The sequence below is a fragment of the Musca autumnalis genome, unplaced genomic scaffold (assembly GCF_047663935.1).
Source record: "Musca autumnalis isolate F117 unplaced genomic scaffold, ASM4766393v1 scaffold_2, whole genome shotgun sequence".
Taxonomy (NCBI): Eukaryota; Metazoa; Arthropoda; class Insecta; order Diptera; family Muscidae; genus Musca; species Musca autumnalis.
The window spans coordinates 27,595,319-27,610,244 of NW_027411755.1; the positions used below are offsets into that span (position 1 = coordinate 27,595,319).

Consider the following 14,926-nt stretch of genomic DNA (forward strand, 5'->3'; position numbering starts at 1 on the left):
AAGAAAGGGTGCTTCTATAGACCTTTTCTGAAAGAAAGGGTGCTTCTATAGACCTTTTCTGAAAGAAAGGGTGCTTCTATAGACCTTTTCTGAAAGAAAGGGTGCTTCTATAGACCTTTTCCGAAAGAAAGGGTGCTTCTATAGACCTTTTCTGAAAGAAAGGGTGCTTCTATAGTCCCTTTTTGAAAGAAGGGGTGCTTCTATAGACCCTTTTTGAAAGAAGGGGTGCTTCTATAGACCCTTTCTAAAAGAAAGGATGCTTCTATAGATCCTTTCCAAAAGAAAGGATGCTTCTATAGATCCTTTCCAAAAGAAAGGATGCTTCTATAGTCCCTTTATGAAAGAAAGGGTGCTTCTATAAGAAAAGAGGGTGCTTCTGTAGAGCCTTTCTTCCACAAGGTCTTCATATAACTAAATGTTAAATCACAACTCCCATCTCTGTTAAATTGACAAATGAATAAAACATTTTACTCATAAGAACAACAACAACACACACAGAGAAAGTGTTGAGAGATACCCAACCAAGAAAAAGTATCTCACAGTTTCACATGAGCATAAACAGCGAATAAACTAAACAAAACAAACACGAGAAAAATGGTCAGCAAATAAAAAAATATTAATATTATTATAGTGGAGTACAAAAGGGTCAATGGGAATATGAATAAAATCAAAAATGTAGGCAATCAGTAGTGGCCGAACAACGGTCGGGAAACATAAAGCAAAGACGCGTTAAAACTAACTGTTGAGAGGGAGTAGTCGTAAAAAACCATAGAAAGTGTAAAGGTCGTTACGAGTATGACAGTAGTTTCGCTGTTTTTTTTTTTTTTTGCACGTAATCAAAACAAAGGAAATAATTCAAAATAGTAACAAACATTTTTTTGGATTTTAAAAGTGGTCAAGTGGTACCGATAACGTGGCGCGATTAGAAGTTTTTCTATCAAAGATTAGCGATAAGATTCCCATGAAAAAAAAAAAACCAAAAAAAGTAACGACTTCGTTTTATTATCTGATTGCAAATTTGTTTTCGTCTGGATTTTTAAAATATTCTTTCAGAAAAGTGTTAAAATCGAACCATTTAAAAAAGTAGTTATTGTCAAACCGTTGAGTTGAACGGTTTAAGAAACGGTGTTCTTTGGTCGCGGTAGAAAAAAGTGAAAAAAAAAACCAGAAATTATGGCGCAAATTGCAGAAATTGGCATGTAAGTGTGTAGCCATTTATTGTGTTGAAATACTGTGCATGAAAAATGAGTTTTGTTTCATACTCGATTCGCCTTTCTTTGTGCCATTCATCAACGTGTATAAACAAAACTGAGCGAATCGATGACGCTCAATTGTGAGAAATGCCGCTATTATGAAATTGAGGTTATACTGCATTTTGTTAATTCGTTTGTAACACTTTGAAATGGTCATAGATTTAAGTCGTCGTAGTGGGATTCTGTAACTTTTCTTGTCGCTACAGTTATTGCATCGGTAAATCTTAGCGAAAATTTGTTTATGGTCGCTAATTTATCGACAAATATCGAAGAACAAAATTGGGTCACAGTTTCTGATATTTTTCGGATGAAATATCAGAGTTAACAATGTGGATTTTTAATAACATTTTTTTTTAACAGGAATAGTTTTCCATTAATAACTTTAAATGCAAATACATCAAATTTACTGAGGAGATTTTTTGAGCCATATTCAATACTAGGTGTTGTTGTAACAGTTCGGTAGATTCGTCCGTGATTTCCATGGGTTCCAAAATATGAATTGTGAAAAAATTAATTTATCAGAAATTGTGTCAGGGGACTAAAGACGTAAACACAACCAACGTTTCAGTAAAGATGGGGGCTTAAATGTCGTTTAGGGGCACCTCTCAGATCGGTCCAAAGTTTTTACAGTAGATAGCCCTTGGCATCCTGAATACAACGATATATAATTTTCCGGGGGGAAGTCCATAATTCCCGAGATATGGGTCTTGACGTTTCAGAAATTTCGTACTTTCACACCTTTAGGTTGTTTATGGGCACCTCTCGGATCGGGCTGAAATTTTTACAGTAGATAGCCCTTGATATCCTGAATACAACGATATATAATTTTCCGGGGGGAAGTCCATCCTTCCCGAAATATGGGTCTTGACATTTTACAATTCTAACGTGGGCAATATGGGCATCATTTTAAAGATTGTGGAGAGTACTTTTATGCACCTGTTTATAGGAGAATGTATTAAATTCCTGTTCAAAGCCGGCTACTTAGGAAACTTTAAATTTACAAGAAAGTTTTGTTTGCGTAGCCCACTTTTGTCATTGTCCATAGGAGAACGTCTTAAATCCGCGGCCGAAGGCCGGCTACTTAAGAACACTTTCAATTTAAAAGAGAGTTTTGATCGCGTAGCCCTGTCCATAGGAGAAAATCTTAAATCCCCGGCCGAAGGCCGGCTACTTAAGAACACTTTCAATTTAAAAGAGAGTTTTGATCGCGTAGCCCAATAATAACTTAATAAATTATTATTAGAAAATCTAATTACTATTATTAATTATTGGCGGTATTGGAAAGAACTCTTCGTGAGCTTTAAAACGAGTCCCATATTGCATAGGTTTTAAAAATAATGGTGATAAAAGTAAAAAAGTCAAGACCCATATCTCGGGAAGTACGGACTTCCCCACGGAAAGCTATATATCGTTGTGTTCAGTGTGCCAAGGGCTATCTACTGTAAAAATTTCAGCCGGATCCCAGAGGTGCCCATAACCAACCTATAGGTGTTAAAGTACGAAATTTCCGAAATGTCAAGAGCCATATCTCGGGAAGTATGGACTTCCCCTCGGAAAATTATATATTGTTGGAATCAGGGTCCCAAGGGCTACCTATGGTAAAAATTTCGGACCGATCCGAGAGGTGCCCCTAAACGACACTTGTTCCAAGATGGGCGCCATTTCTGATAAAAGAATAAAAGAACAAGGGCATCATAAATCGAAATTGTCATTATTCCTTTACCAGAAATGACGCCCAATTTTACTGAAACGTTTGTTATTCAGTGGGATTGTGGATTTCGGGTGCCAATCAATAGGGAGTAAGTCCGTGTGTAGATCTGGACAGGAGAAAATGTTAGGAAAATCGTCTGGTCCCTGCATTGCGGGCAGATAACTTCAGCGCCAGGAATAATTCTGCCATGCGCGTTGAGTATTCTTGACCAACCAATTCTCAGTTGTGCCAGGATGGCTTTGGGCAGGCTCCGTTCGATGTTCGCTATCGCTGAAGAATGTTGTTGTAGGACGATTCATACGAGTTAACAGCGCGATTATGAATAGTCTGCAGTAATGTAGCCAGTGACACACTAGTATTCCATTTGGATGTCGGGCCTGTAACGACGGATGTGCCTAGGGGATTGACCCTGTCCCACAAAATCGTGGTTGGGATGCAATGGCTAATTGCATTCCCGCAGGAACTGTCGAGTGAGCAACATGTAATGTAGCTGCACTGACAGCATTCTTGCCTTCTGTTGCAGATGGTCCACACTCGACATTTGGACTGTTCGTCGAGTGATATGCAACATCTTCCACTGGATATCGCTTAAAACTAGGTCCAACTAGTTGCTGTGTAATTTAGGACTGAGCGACTTTGTAGGTAGTAAGTAAGATCTCCTTGCGCTAAATGGTACCTGAGGTGGCTTTTAGAACTTTATTACGGACATTGGGCTTAACTATGACTTCGTGTTTGGAGAACCACCGTTGTGCAGTGGTAAGTACGTCCGCCTTGCAGTCGAAAGGTTACGTTGCTGCACTGACAGCATACTGGCCTCCTGATGCAGGTGATCAACACTCGAAATCTGGACACATCCGATAGCGGTTCGTAATGCATTATTCTGGGTGGTAAGAAATGCCTTCCACTAGTTGTAGCGTAAAACGAGTCCAAACAGAAGCTGCGTAATTTAGGACTGAGTGGCTTACTGTCTTGTAGATAGTAATCCAGATCTCCTGTCCTTGCCACAAGTGGAACATGAGACCTAATTGCAGTGATAAGCACCGCCTTGCACTCACGAGATCTGGTGTTCAATTTCTGACAAGAACAGGTAAATTTGGCGGTGGCAAATCTCCTTAGAGTAATGTTGGTTACATTTCCTGATTATTTCAGCCATAAACAACTTTTCTACAAGAATCGGCGTGTACTCATTTATGAAGTCTTCCTTGTCCCTTCGGCGATTTTGTGGTAACATATGCATGTATGTTTGGAGAAGGTAAGGAGGTTGTCGCAGGTCACTCCGAGTATTTTTGAGTTTTTGGCAGTTGATATTGGCCTGTTCCAACTTTGATGACCAGTATGGTGATCGCTGCAATTTTCTCTGCTTCAAAAACGTTTCCTCCAGCTCATGCATTACTAGGCAATGTGGAGTTCAAGATGTAACCAAACAACACTGCATGATCGACAAGTCTAGTTAAGTTGTTCTGGTCATCTTTGAAAAGATCTTCCGGTCTTGTTTGAGACTAACATCTAGTCATATATTATCTTCTTTTCCATCTGAAAGCGAGCAGATCAACGGGTCTACGAGAGATGACTTTCGATGAGAAGGCCATTTGGATTTCTGTAAGAAGTCCATTGAGAAGATTAACTGGGTTTATATGAAAACTTTTCTGGACTTCTATTCGATGACTGTCGGATTTTCTATGAGAAGGGCCTTATACAAGGAGCCCCTATGATATATTTTTAAGAAGTGTAATGGGTCTCCTTTGAGGAGTTAAAATGTCCATATGGAGAAATTACCGACAAAAAATTTCAGTCTTTACCCTCACGGCATACGATTAAAACGTGCTTCATTAAGATAATAGTATTGAAACCCAAGTATTTTTGGACGAATTGTACAATTTGGAGTCGATCAAGTCCTATCGGTCTAGTTGGCTGGTGCATAACTCTCGAACGAATTAACAGATTGGGTCTAAATTGTGCACCGCATACTTTTTTATTCAAACTTAGATCAAAATTCTGAAAAAATTTCATATTTTTTCGTTTCACACAATTTAGAGTCGATTTAGCCCTGTCTGTCCGAACGGCTGGCGGGTGCGCACTATAACTCTTGAACGGATCCAACGATTTGGTCCAAACTTTGCATTTCATATTTTTTCCAGTATTTAATACTTTAGCAAAAGTACAAAAATTGTCTTTAAACCGATAACTCTCGGAGTAACCGATCTGATCCAATCCTTACATTAACATTTCTTCCAGACATAGAAAAGTTTCGAATATGAACTATATTGGTCTTCGGGTACCTCCCATACAAAATTTAAAAAATAATTTCGCAAAAGTGGAATTTAAGGATATCTCTCGGATTATTTTGAACCTTTGTGCAGCAGGTTATTTTTGCGACCCCTACTACGACTGTCGTATATCCATTCTTTCTGAGATAATGGCAAAAAGGTTTCACAATCCCAAATAGATTATGAACAATGACCACGATAACTTACGAATTTAGTATTTCATTTGATAGAAACTTTACGCATTATAAAATTCTTTCTTCTTCAAGTTTCAAGAAGGGTTGTATCGGACAAAACTTTCGAATTCTTCCCTCACAAAGGTAGAATTTTTTCGATAAAGATCAGTTTAGAGCAGACGTGACCAAAAAGAGAACAGCCCAAAATGTGAATGTATTCAAACTATTGGCAACTTATGACTGTGTGTTAGTGTGTTTTTATGCACGCACGCTACAAAACAAAAACAAATCAAAACATTATCTCTTTTTCGTACGCTCTTTCTATGCATTCGGGACGTATGTGTGTAAATTGCCGAAAAACTTCGGCACCGCTGTGTCAAAGAACAACACGTTTGGTTTAAAGGCCGTTAGCGGATTGTTTTGGAATTGTCATCGAAGCTACTCCTTGTGGCCCTGTATACAGCAATGTATTTTTTAGTGGGCAAGTCCATGCTCCCTAAAATAAGACCCAAAAAGTATAAATAGTCCTATGGCGGTCAACTAAAAAAGCTGATTGGCACTATAACTATCGAAAGATATTACTCCCAAAATTATATCAATCTTCAAAATGGACCATGATAGGTACCTTCATTGCAAAAGTTCAACATTTTTGCGCTTTAATACAGTTTAATATCACTCGATTGTAAAATCTAATGTCTCAAAAAATTTACAAGTCCTCAATCCGCTGGCCGGCACCACTTGTTGTGCTGACAAAAAACACTTGTCACCACTCACAAGTCTTCTCAATCCTTATTGGACCCCCATTGATAGCTAAAGACCCAACAATTAAGGGTACATAATTAACTTTAAATGTAAATATGTCAAGTTTAGATTTTATTTAGACTGTCGGTCTTAATCTATAATCCCTATTTTCTTCTACATTCCTTATATATTCCCAAAAAATTAGCAAGGAGTATTATACAACAGTCTACTCGACGGACCATTTGACCATTTCTCTCTCACACTCTCTGACTTGTTATTGCAAAACAGCTGATAACTACTTTGAAAGTCCATTGTTTGTATTTTTTTCGTATTTCTTCATTACAAATCAAAGCCTCAATTGAACCTTAGCTTAAGATATATACAACGCATTATTTTTGCTTTATAAAAAAAACATTATTTAGTTTATAACATTATAAAAATGGACATTGCAAAAAATAAATTATTAATGATTTGGTTACAAAATGCTTTTTCCAGCGATGAGACACAAGTTGCCGCAGTGAAACCAACAAATATTCTAAATGATAAGAACATTTTTCCTGATTTCAAATCTGGACCCTTGTCGGCATATCGTGAAAAAAGTTCCTTCTGTCACAAACGCATGAATGTCCTGTTGGAGGGTGAAGATCACATTCGTCTAAAGGTAAGTGGAAATACTACATATATGTTTTTGTTTAATTTTTAACATCTCCATTGATGCAATGACCGATCATTTAATTGAGAATCCACCAAGTGGCAGCTCAAAGTCCAAATGCCCGCCTGCCTGCCTATGGCATGACTGATGAAGCTTTTTTATTGAAGTATTGGTTTTTCTTTTTTTGCGCTTGCTTTTTATTGATTAGTCTGGCCTCTAGTTTAGTTGTACTACTTGTATTTAGATTAGATATGTTTTGCATAGTCTGAATATATTTATTTCTTTTATTTTTGGCTTTCACACCTCTCCACCAGTATACAAATGTGTTCAATCAATCGAATGTGTTGTTGATACCTGATATGAGGAAGGTGTTAACCAGAATAGGAAGAAAACAATCTTAACAATCTAATCGTCGTCAGCTTAACAACTCTGTTAAGGGAATTTGCCTGTAGAAGATTAGGGTTAGTCAGACGAGGACTGCATCTGCTGGTATCTGATCAGATTTGGAATTCTGGGTTTAGGCTATGACTTGTTAAAATATACTTTCAACTAAAATTTCTTCCAAAGTATCATCTGACGATATACTCACATTTTCCAGTATTTTATAAATATCATATTTTGCAATATCACAGTTTTCTTTTATGTACATATTTTCATAGGTGTTAATTTCACTATGAATGATTTTGCAATATCTGCTTATGTTTATCCTTCGGGTCAACCATTCTATATCTTTGAGTATTCGTCACATCCGACGATTGTTATAATTTGCTTTTATCCTTCGTTTTTCGTTTGAAATGAGAACATATGCCCTTGAACCAAAAATTTGTAGCTGCTTTAAACGACGTCGTCTCCCTTTCCATATTTCATATAGTGTGGGATAAAGTCATTTTGGACCTTTAGACCCGGGAATTCCAACTATAAAATATAAGTCTCGTTTCTTTTTAGGGAACAATGAATAATATATTAAAAATAGTTAAACATAAAACATGTGAGAGAAATTTGCTTCAATATTTCGTCTTAAACAAACGACAGATAACTTCATAATCCATACCTGCAGTGTACTTTGGCAATTGGAGATTATAATTTATAACTGTTTTATGTATGTATGTATACAAATATGTATTTTTATTGCAGCTAATAAGTTGTCAAGATTCGACAGAACGATTTCAATTGTTTTTTGATTACAAAGTCCATTAAATTACGTATGTACATACACACCACAGAGATTTAGTCAGTCGGTAGCTTGCCTGGCGACAATGATATGAAATATTTCAAAATATATTCAGATTATATTGAATTTACTGAAGTATTAAATCAAGGATTGTACAAATTTAGTAGAGCTAGAGAGAGATGACGGGCCTATATAATAAATCCATTAAATGAAAAAATCCAACTTGGTCAATCCAACGTCAACCAAGGTATCGTAATCATATGATGGTAATATGAGACGTCCATTATTTTTATTAAAAAATCTAATAAATATTTATTCAAATTATATTGCCTGAATCATGATACAATAAGAAGGTAGCAGCAACTGCCGTTTTTGGTAACATAAGACGTCAAAATTTGACATAAATTCAATGCAATTGACACATTTGGTCTGTTCCTTTACTTCTGAAAATAGTAAAACCGGCAAAAGTAGTTAAAGTTGAAAACTGCTCCCATATGAATTGTATTGTGTCTGAAGTAAAGGAACGCTTTTCGAGTAAAAAGTTGTAAAACTTGAAGATTCTTGAACGTAAAGGAAGAGAGCTTTTATGTTACCATCAGCTGGGCTGATAATGCTACCTTCTTATTGTGTCAATGCCTGAATGAAATTAAGTATTTTTAGCTGTATATATAGATATATGTATGTATATGAATATGTTGTGGTAAATTATTCAGCAATGGTGATCTCTCTATTCCTCGCAGCGTTGATAAGGCTTCTTTCATCTGGTTGATTTGTCCACTCCAAAATGTTTTTAATCCAGGATATTTCTCTTCTTCCTCTTGGCCTTTTTTTCCACAATTTTACACTTAATTATGCTCTGGATGGCAGAATACTTTTCGTTTCTCATTATGTGTCCCATATAGGATATCTTCCTACTTTTTATGACATCAAGAAGTTGTCGTTCAGTGTTCATTCTTTTCAGGACTTCTTCATTTGGTACCCGGTTGGTCCAAGGAATTTTCAGAGTTCTGCGATAAATCCATATTTCAAATGCGTTCAATTTTTGTTCGTCTATTGACTTTATTGTCCATGTCTCGGCAGCATATAGTAGAGTGGACCGTATATAACATTTTATGGAGCGCATTTTTGTTGTAATGTTGACGTCATGACTTGTTAATATTTTGCCAAGGTTAAAAAAGGATTGCCTAGCTACATCTATTCGGCATTTTATCTCTCTCGAGGCATCCCTTTGGTCATTTATAAGGACCCCAAGATATTTAAAACTCCTTACCCGTTCTATTTCGTAATTTTATATTTTCAACTATGTGTTGTTTTGGTAATTTTTTCTTCTTATTACCATATATTTCGTTTTCTTAATGTTAATCTTAAGACCGTATAATTCGCTTTTTTGAGTAAGTGAGTTAAACCGTTTCTGAAGACCGTATAGGCTAGTGGCAATTAATGTTGTGTCGTCGGCGTATCGTATATTGTTTATTAATTCAGAGTAATTCACCCTTACGCCGACTTGCTCGTTTTCGACTGCTTCTTGAAATATTTTGCTGGAGTATAAATTAAATAATAGAGGTGATAGGATACACCCTTGTCTAACGCCTTTGCATACTGGGATATTGTCAGTGAGTTCTCCATCAACTTGAATGTTTGCAGTTTGTTGCCAATAAAGGTTTTTTATGCATCTTATTTCCTTTTCTGTTATTCCAGTATCCACCAATTCATCTTCCGTGATCGGGTTTCCTGTTATGTCTGGTTCAGTATTAGTGTTATTTTCTGGCCTTTCATCATCAGTGAATGTTGTTTTGATATATTTGTGCCAAACACTTTTTCTTTCTTTGGTCTCGAAGACAGCTTTACTGTTTTCGTCGACAAGTAGAGCCGGATGAGTTTTGCGGTATATTCGGGAAGCTTCTTTTAATTTCTTGTGTAGGTTGAAATCGTCGTGTAGTCGTTGTAGCCTTTCGATTTCTTCACATTGTTTGTTAAGTTGAGCGTTATTTGCAGCTCATGTGGCGTTTCTAATCTCTTGGTTTATTTCCCAATAAATTTCAAAGTTGGTATTTTTGTGTATTTTTCGGTTTTGGCGAAGTTTGAGGATTTCTGTTGTTATCCAAGGCTCTTCTTTTCGGGTGGTTTTTGTCCCTAATATAGTTGAGGTTGTTTTAAAGATAGTTTTCATTTCATTCCACAACTGTTCAGTGCGTTGTCTGTTGACGTTATTAAGTTTGGTGTTTATAATAAAAGATTGTGGTTGGAAGGGACGTCCGCTCCGAGATTTGTGGAGCATGTTACAACACAAGAACAGTAGCGTCGATTTATTAGTATATAGTCAATTTGATTTCTAACAGGATTTTTTGTACTCTCTTGTGGCGATCGACATGTATACAGACGTCTTAGGTTTTGGCAGAATAGAGTATTTACTATTTTCATGTTGTGTTCTTGGCAAAATTGTATGAGCCTGTCCCCTCTTTCATTTCTGGTGCCCAGTCCAAATTTTCCCGTAATATCCGTTGTTTCTATATTTCCCACCTTAGCGTTGAAATCTCCTTGAACAATCGTGATTTCATGTGGTTTTGTCATTTTCATGAGTTGTTCAACATCGCTGTAAAATTTTTCTATTTCCTCGTTATTTGAGTTACACGTTGGTGGCATAGACTTGGATAATATTCATATTAAGTGGTTTTGCACATATTTTTATCATCATCACACTATCGGATAATGGGACATATTCATTTATGCAGTCTGCTATCTTTTTTCCATAATGATTGCAACACCTCTCCTGTGAACGTCATCGTAGTTTCCCCGAGTGATATATTTTAGTATTCTGTGACCTAAATTCTCTACTTTCGGTCCACCATGTTTCACTGATTCCTAGTATATCTATATTCAGTCTTTTCATTTCATCTATGGTATTGTTTAGTTTTCCAGGTTCGTATAGACTTCTTACATTGGTAGCATGGGAAATCTAATATTGCGTTTTTCTTCACTAATTTCAATACATATTAAACATAAAAGACGTCTAAGGTCATTAAAAATCCAAATTAATACGTAAATTTAGTTAATAAAAAATTGCATAATCATTGATTTGTTGATGATTCAAAAAAAAAAAAAGACACCAACTTCAAAGTCGCCTAATGCTCATGACTGGCCAAAACCTACAACACGACCTCACAAATAACATCTAAAAATCCCTTCTATTATTTCTTATTTATCAAATTATGGGGCCCAAATATTAAATTCAGGCCCTTTCAAAAAAATTCTATTTTAGACTCATTAGAGTGCTCCTCTCCACGGAAATCTTTAGTAAAAGGCGAAAGATTTATTCGACAACTGAAGAGAAGCCAGAGTGATTCCTGCACTGCAATGTCAAAGTATTTAAGAAACTACTTTCTTGAGTAAATGAGAATTCTTTTGCCTGGAATATAAATGTTTATACAGCGAAGAACAATTTTATGATGTTTGATATTTTCGTTTTAAAGAGGGTTGCAATCTACAAAGACAAAACAAGAATTATCCCTTAGAAGATTCACTTTGAAATTCAAAGTTTGATTTGATGATTAAGAAAAAGAAACACATGTTTGTAAAAGTGTACTATGCGTGGCTGTGCAATGCATACATATCAGGGATGAAAAATTGTAATGATAGGTCATTATTATATCAGTGATGGCAAGTATTTTATACAATTGTATTTATGTACTACGTATGTATGTAATGGAAAATGTACTAAACATTTTAAAACATATTCATACACATGTACATTAGGGCTATAACCAAAAAAATACCACCACATAGCCGTGTAGAGCATGAAAAACTGTTATGAAATACGGTGTCAATTTTTCTCTACCGCGAAAAAAGTTTCCGCACCAAATGCATTGAAGTTCTGTAATGCATTTTTTAATTTTATCTGTCATAACAACATATTTGCTTTTCATTAAAATTTTTATTTTTTTGTAATCTAATTTAAAATCATTATCAAAGCGTTCTGGACCAATTTCTTCTCAAATCGCGCCATTTCGGACCACATTAGGATTTTTTGACACTATTGCAATTTTTGGTTTTTCTTTATAAACTCGTGAATTTTATGTTTATATTTTTTTAACCTATCGGACCAGGGAATATGGGGTCATTTGAAACGAATTCGCGAAAGTTACAGGCTGTTTTTGTTGACTTTGCTTGTGAGAATCGTATTTGTTTTCTACAAAAGTACAACACCAATACCATGTGGGGAATTTTGTCCTAATAATGAAAACGCGTTTCTAAGACCGATTCTGTGAAAAATATTCCCGCACCGGCCGTGATTACTAAAACCCTTTTGATATTTTTTCTACTTAAAATTTTAAATTTGCTTTGTTTGAATAAATATTTATAGAAAAAAATACAATTCTCACAGGCAAAGTCAACAAAAACAGCCTGTAACTTTCGCGAATTAGTTGCAAATGACTCCATATTCTCTTGTCCGATAGGTTAAAAAAATATAAACATAAAATTCACGAGTTTATAAAGAAAAACCAAAAATTGCAGTAGTGTCAAAAAACCCTAATATGGTCCGAAATGGCGCGATTTGAGAACAAATTGGTCCAGAACGCTTTGATAATGATTTTAAATTAGATTACAAAAAAATAAAAATTTTAATGAAAAGCAAATATGTTGTTATGACAGATAAAATTAAAAAATGCATTACAGAACTTCAATGCATTTGGTGCGGAAACTTTTTTCGCGGTAGAGAAAAATTGACACCGTATTTCATAATAGTTTTTCATTCTCTACACGGCTATGTGGTGGTATTTTTGATATTTGCAAAAAAGTGCAAAAAGTTATATCCCTAATGTACATATGTATGTCACAAAAGTTTCCGTGTTAACTAATGGGTACTTTACACGATATGTTTTTTTACATATGAGTTGTCACTTTTTATATACAAAATTTATATGCAAAGTCACAACACATACATATGTAAAATAAAATATCGTGTAAAATACATATGTATATTAATAATTCATTATATTTTGTTCCTTTAAAGAGCACTAACAATAGAATTTTTCCATCTCACTCGGTTATATATCTAAGTTGATGCCAGGTCAATCCGATAGAACGCATTTCGGCTGCTATGGATCGTCTCCAGGTTTTCTTTGGTCTTCCAACCCTTCTTCCTTTTTGGCTGAACGTTGGTTATTGTTGTCATCACTGCGTAGCACATGTCCAATCCATTACCATTACTTCGTTTTCGGATTTCAGATCCCACATTCATCTGTAGTGAGATTCTCTAAAGCATTTTTTTGTTACCGACAAAAATCGTCAAAATTAAAATGCTTATAATTTCGGTAATTAACGGAATTTTGTCAGTAAGTTTGCAACTAAAATAAAGTTGTCGATAAGTCCTAGCGAGAACACCAGTGTAGTCAACTTTTATTTGAATCTTTCATTCATAATTGTGGGTTTTAATTTTACCGATTTTTGTCGGTAGGCAAAAAATGCGTTAGAGAATCCCACTACTGATTTGCTTGGCGTAAGAGCTCTGCGTTCGTTATTTCAATCGGACAAAATATACCAAAAAATCCGGCAAAGGCAGTGATTTATGAAAACTCGGTCTACTGAGGCATAACTTTGACCTTTATTGGAAGCTATTTATGTACTTCCAAGCCATTTTCCACATACCTTTTAGTTTCCTTTTTAGCAATTTTCTTAAAAAATCCACGAGGATCTGATGGCCTTAAACATATTTCTCTTGTCCCAGACTTTAGATATCAAAGGGAGGACGATTCGTGGACCCACCTTTATATACCAAAATGATTTTTAAATAATCCAAAATATTTTTTAAATAATCCACGAATTATTCAAAAATATTTTTTAAAAAATCCACGAATTATTAAAAAATATTTTTTAAAAAATCCACGAATTATTAAAAAATATTTTTTAAAAAATCCACGAATTATTAAAAAATATTTTTTAAAAAATCCACGAATTATTAAAAAATATTTTTTAAAAAATCCACGAATTATTAAAAAATATTTTTTAAAAAATCCACGAATTATTAAAAATTATTTTTTAAAAAATCCACGAATTATTAAAAAATATTTTTTAAAAAATCCACGAATTATTAAAAAATATTTTTTACAAAATCCACGAATTATTAAAAAATATTTTTTAAAAAATCCACGAATTTAAAAAAAATATTTTTTAAAAAATCCACAAAGTATTAAGAAATATTTTTTAAAAAATCCACAAATTCTTAAGAAATATTTTTTAAAAAATCCACACATTTTTAAGAAATATTTAAAAAAAAATCCACGAGTTATTAAAAAATATTTTTTAAAAAATCCACGAATTATTAAAAAAAATATTTTTTAAAAAATTCAGGAACTGTTAAAAAATATTTTTTAAAAAATCCACGAATTATTAAAAAATATTTTTCAAAAAACCCAGGAATTATTAAAAAATATTTTTTTAAAAATACACCAATTATTAAAAAATATTTTTCAAAAATCCACGAATTATTAAAAAATATTTTTAAAGCATCCATGTATTATTAAAAAATATTTTTTAAAAACTCCATAAATTATTAAAAAATATTTTTTAAAAAATCCACGAATTATTAAAAATATTTTTTAAAAAATCCACGAATTATTAATTTTTTTTTTTGAAAAATCCACGAATTACTAAAAAATATTTTTTAAAAAATCCACGAATTATTAAAAAATATTTTTTAAAAGATCCACGAATTATTAAAAAAGTATTTCTTAAAAAATCCACGAATTATAAAAAATATTACTTAAAAAATTCTGGAATTGTTAAAAAATATAAAAAATATTTTTTAAAAAAATCCCCTAAATTAAAAAAATATTTTTTTAAAATTCACGAATTATTAAATTTGGAAATGGACCAATACGGCTTAACTTCGACTTCAAATTGTCTGGAACTGATTTCTTCCAAACATACTTGGGGTCTAAAAACATTATTTCTCTGAGAA

At 34.0% G+C, this 14,926-nt stretch overlaps 1 protein-coding gene and 1 non-coding gene across 4 annotated transcripts in view; one reads left to right on the plus strand and one right to left on the minus strand.

Moving 5' to 3' along the window:
* The first annotated feature begins 538 nt into the window (after positions 1–538).
* Acox3 (Acyl-CoA oxidase 3) overlaps positions 539–14,926 on the plus strand; it is a 26,521-nt gene continuing 12,133 nt past the window's right edge. Inside the window, exons 1-3 of one of the 3 annotated variants that reach the window (XM_073967372.1) lie at positions 610–783; positions 1,054–1,199; positions 6,641–6,806. In XM_073967372.1, the coding sequence (XP_073823473.1) occupies positions 1,174–1,199; positions 6,641–6,806 (192 nt within the window). In that variant the 5' untranslated portion in view covers positions 610–783; positions 1,054–1,173. Of the gene's footprint in view, positions 1,200–6,459; positions 6,807–14,926 lie in introns of those variants that run through there. The other 2 variants (XM_073967371.1, XM_073967370.1) reach the window with 2 other exon arrangements.
* On the minus strand, positions 11,183–11,309 carry LOC141396005 (U5 spliceosomal RNA). The gene has a single exon (XR_012411102.1). It is a non-coding gene; the product is annotated as a U5 spliceosomal RNA (small nuclear RNA).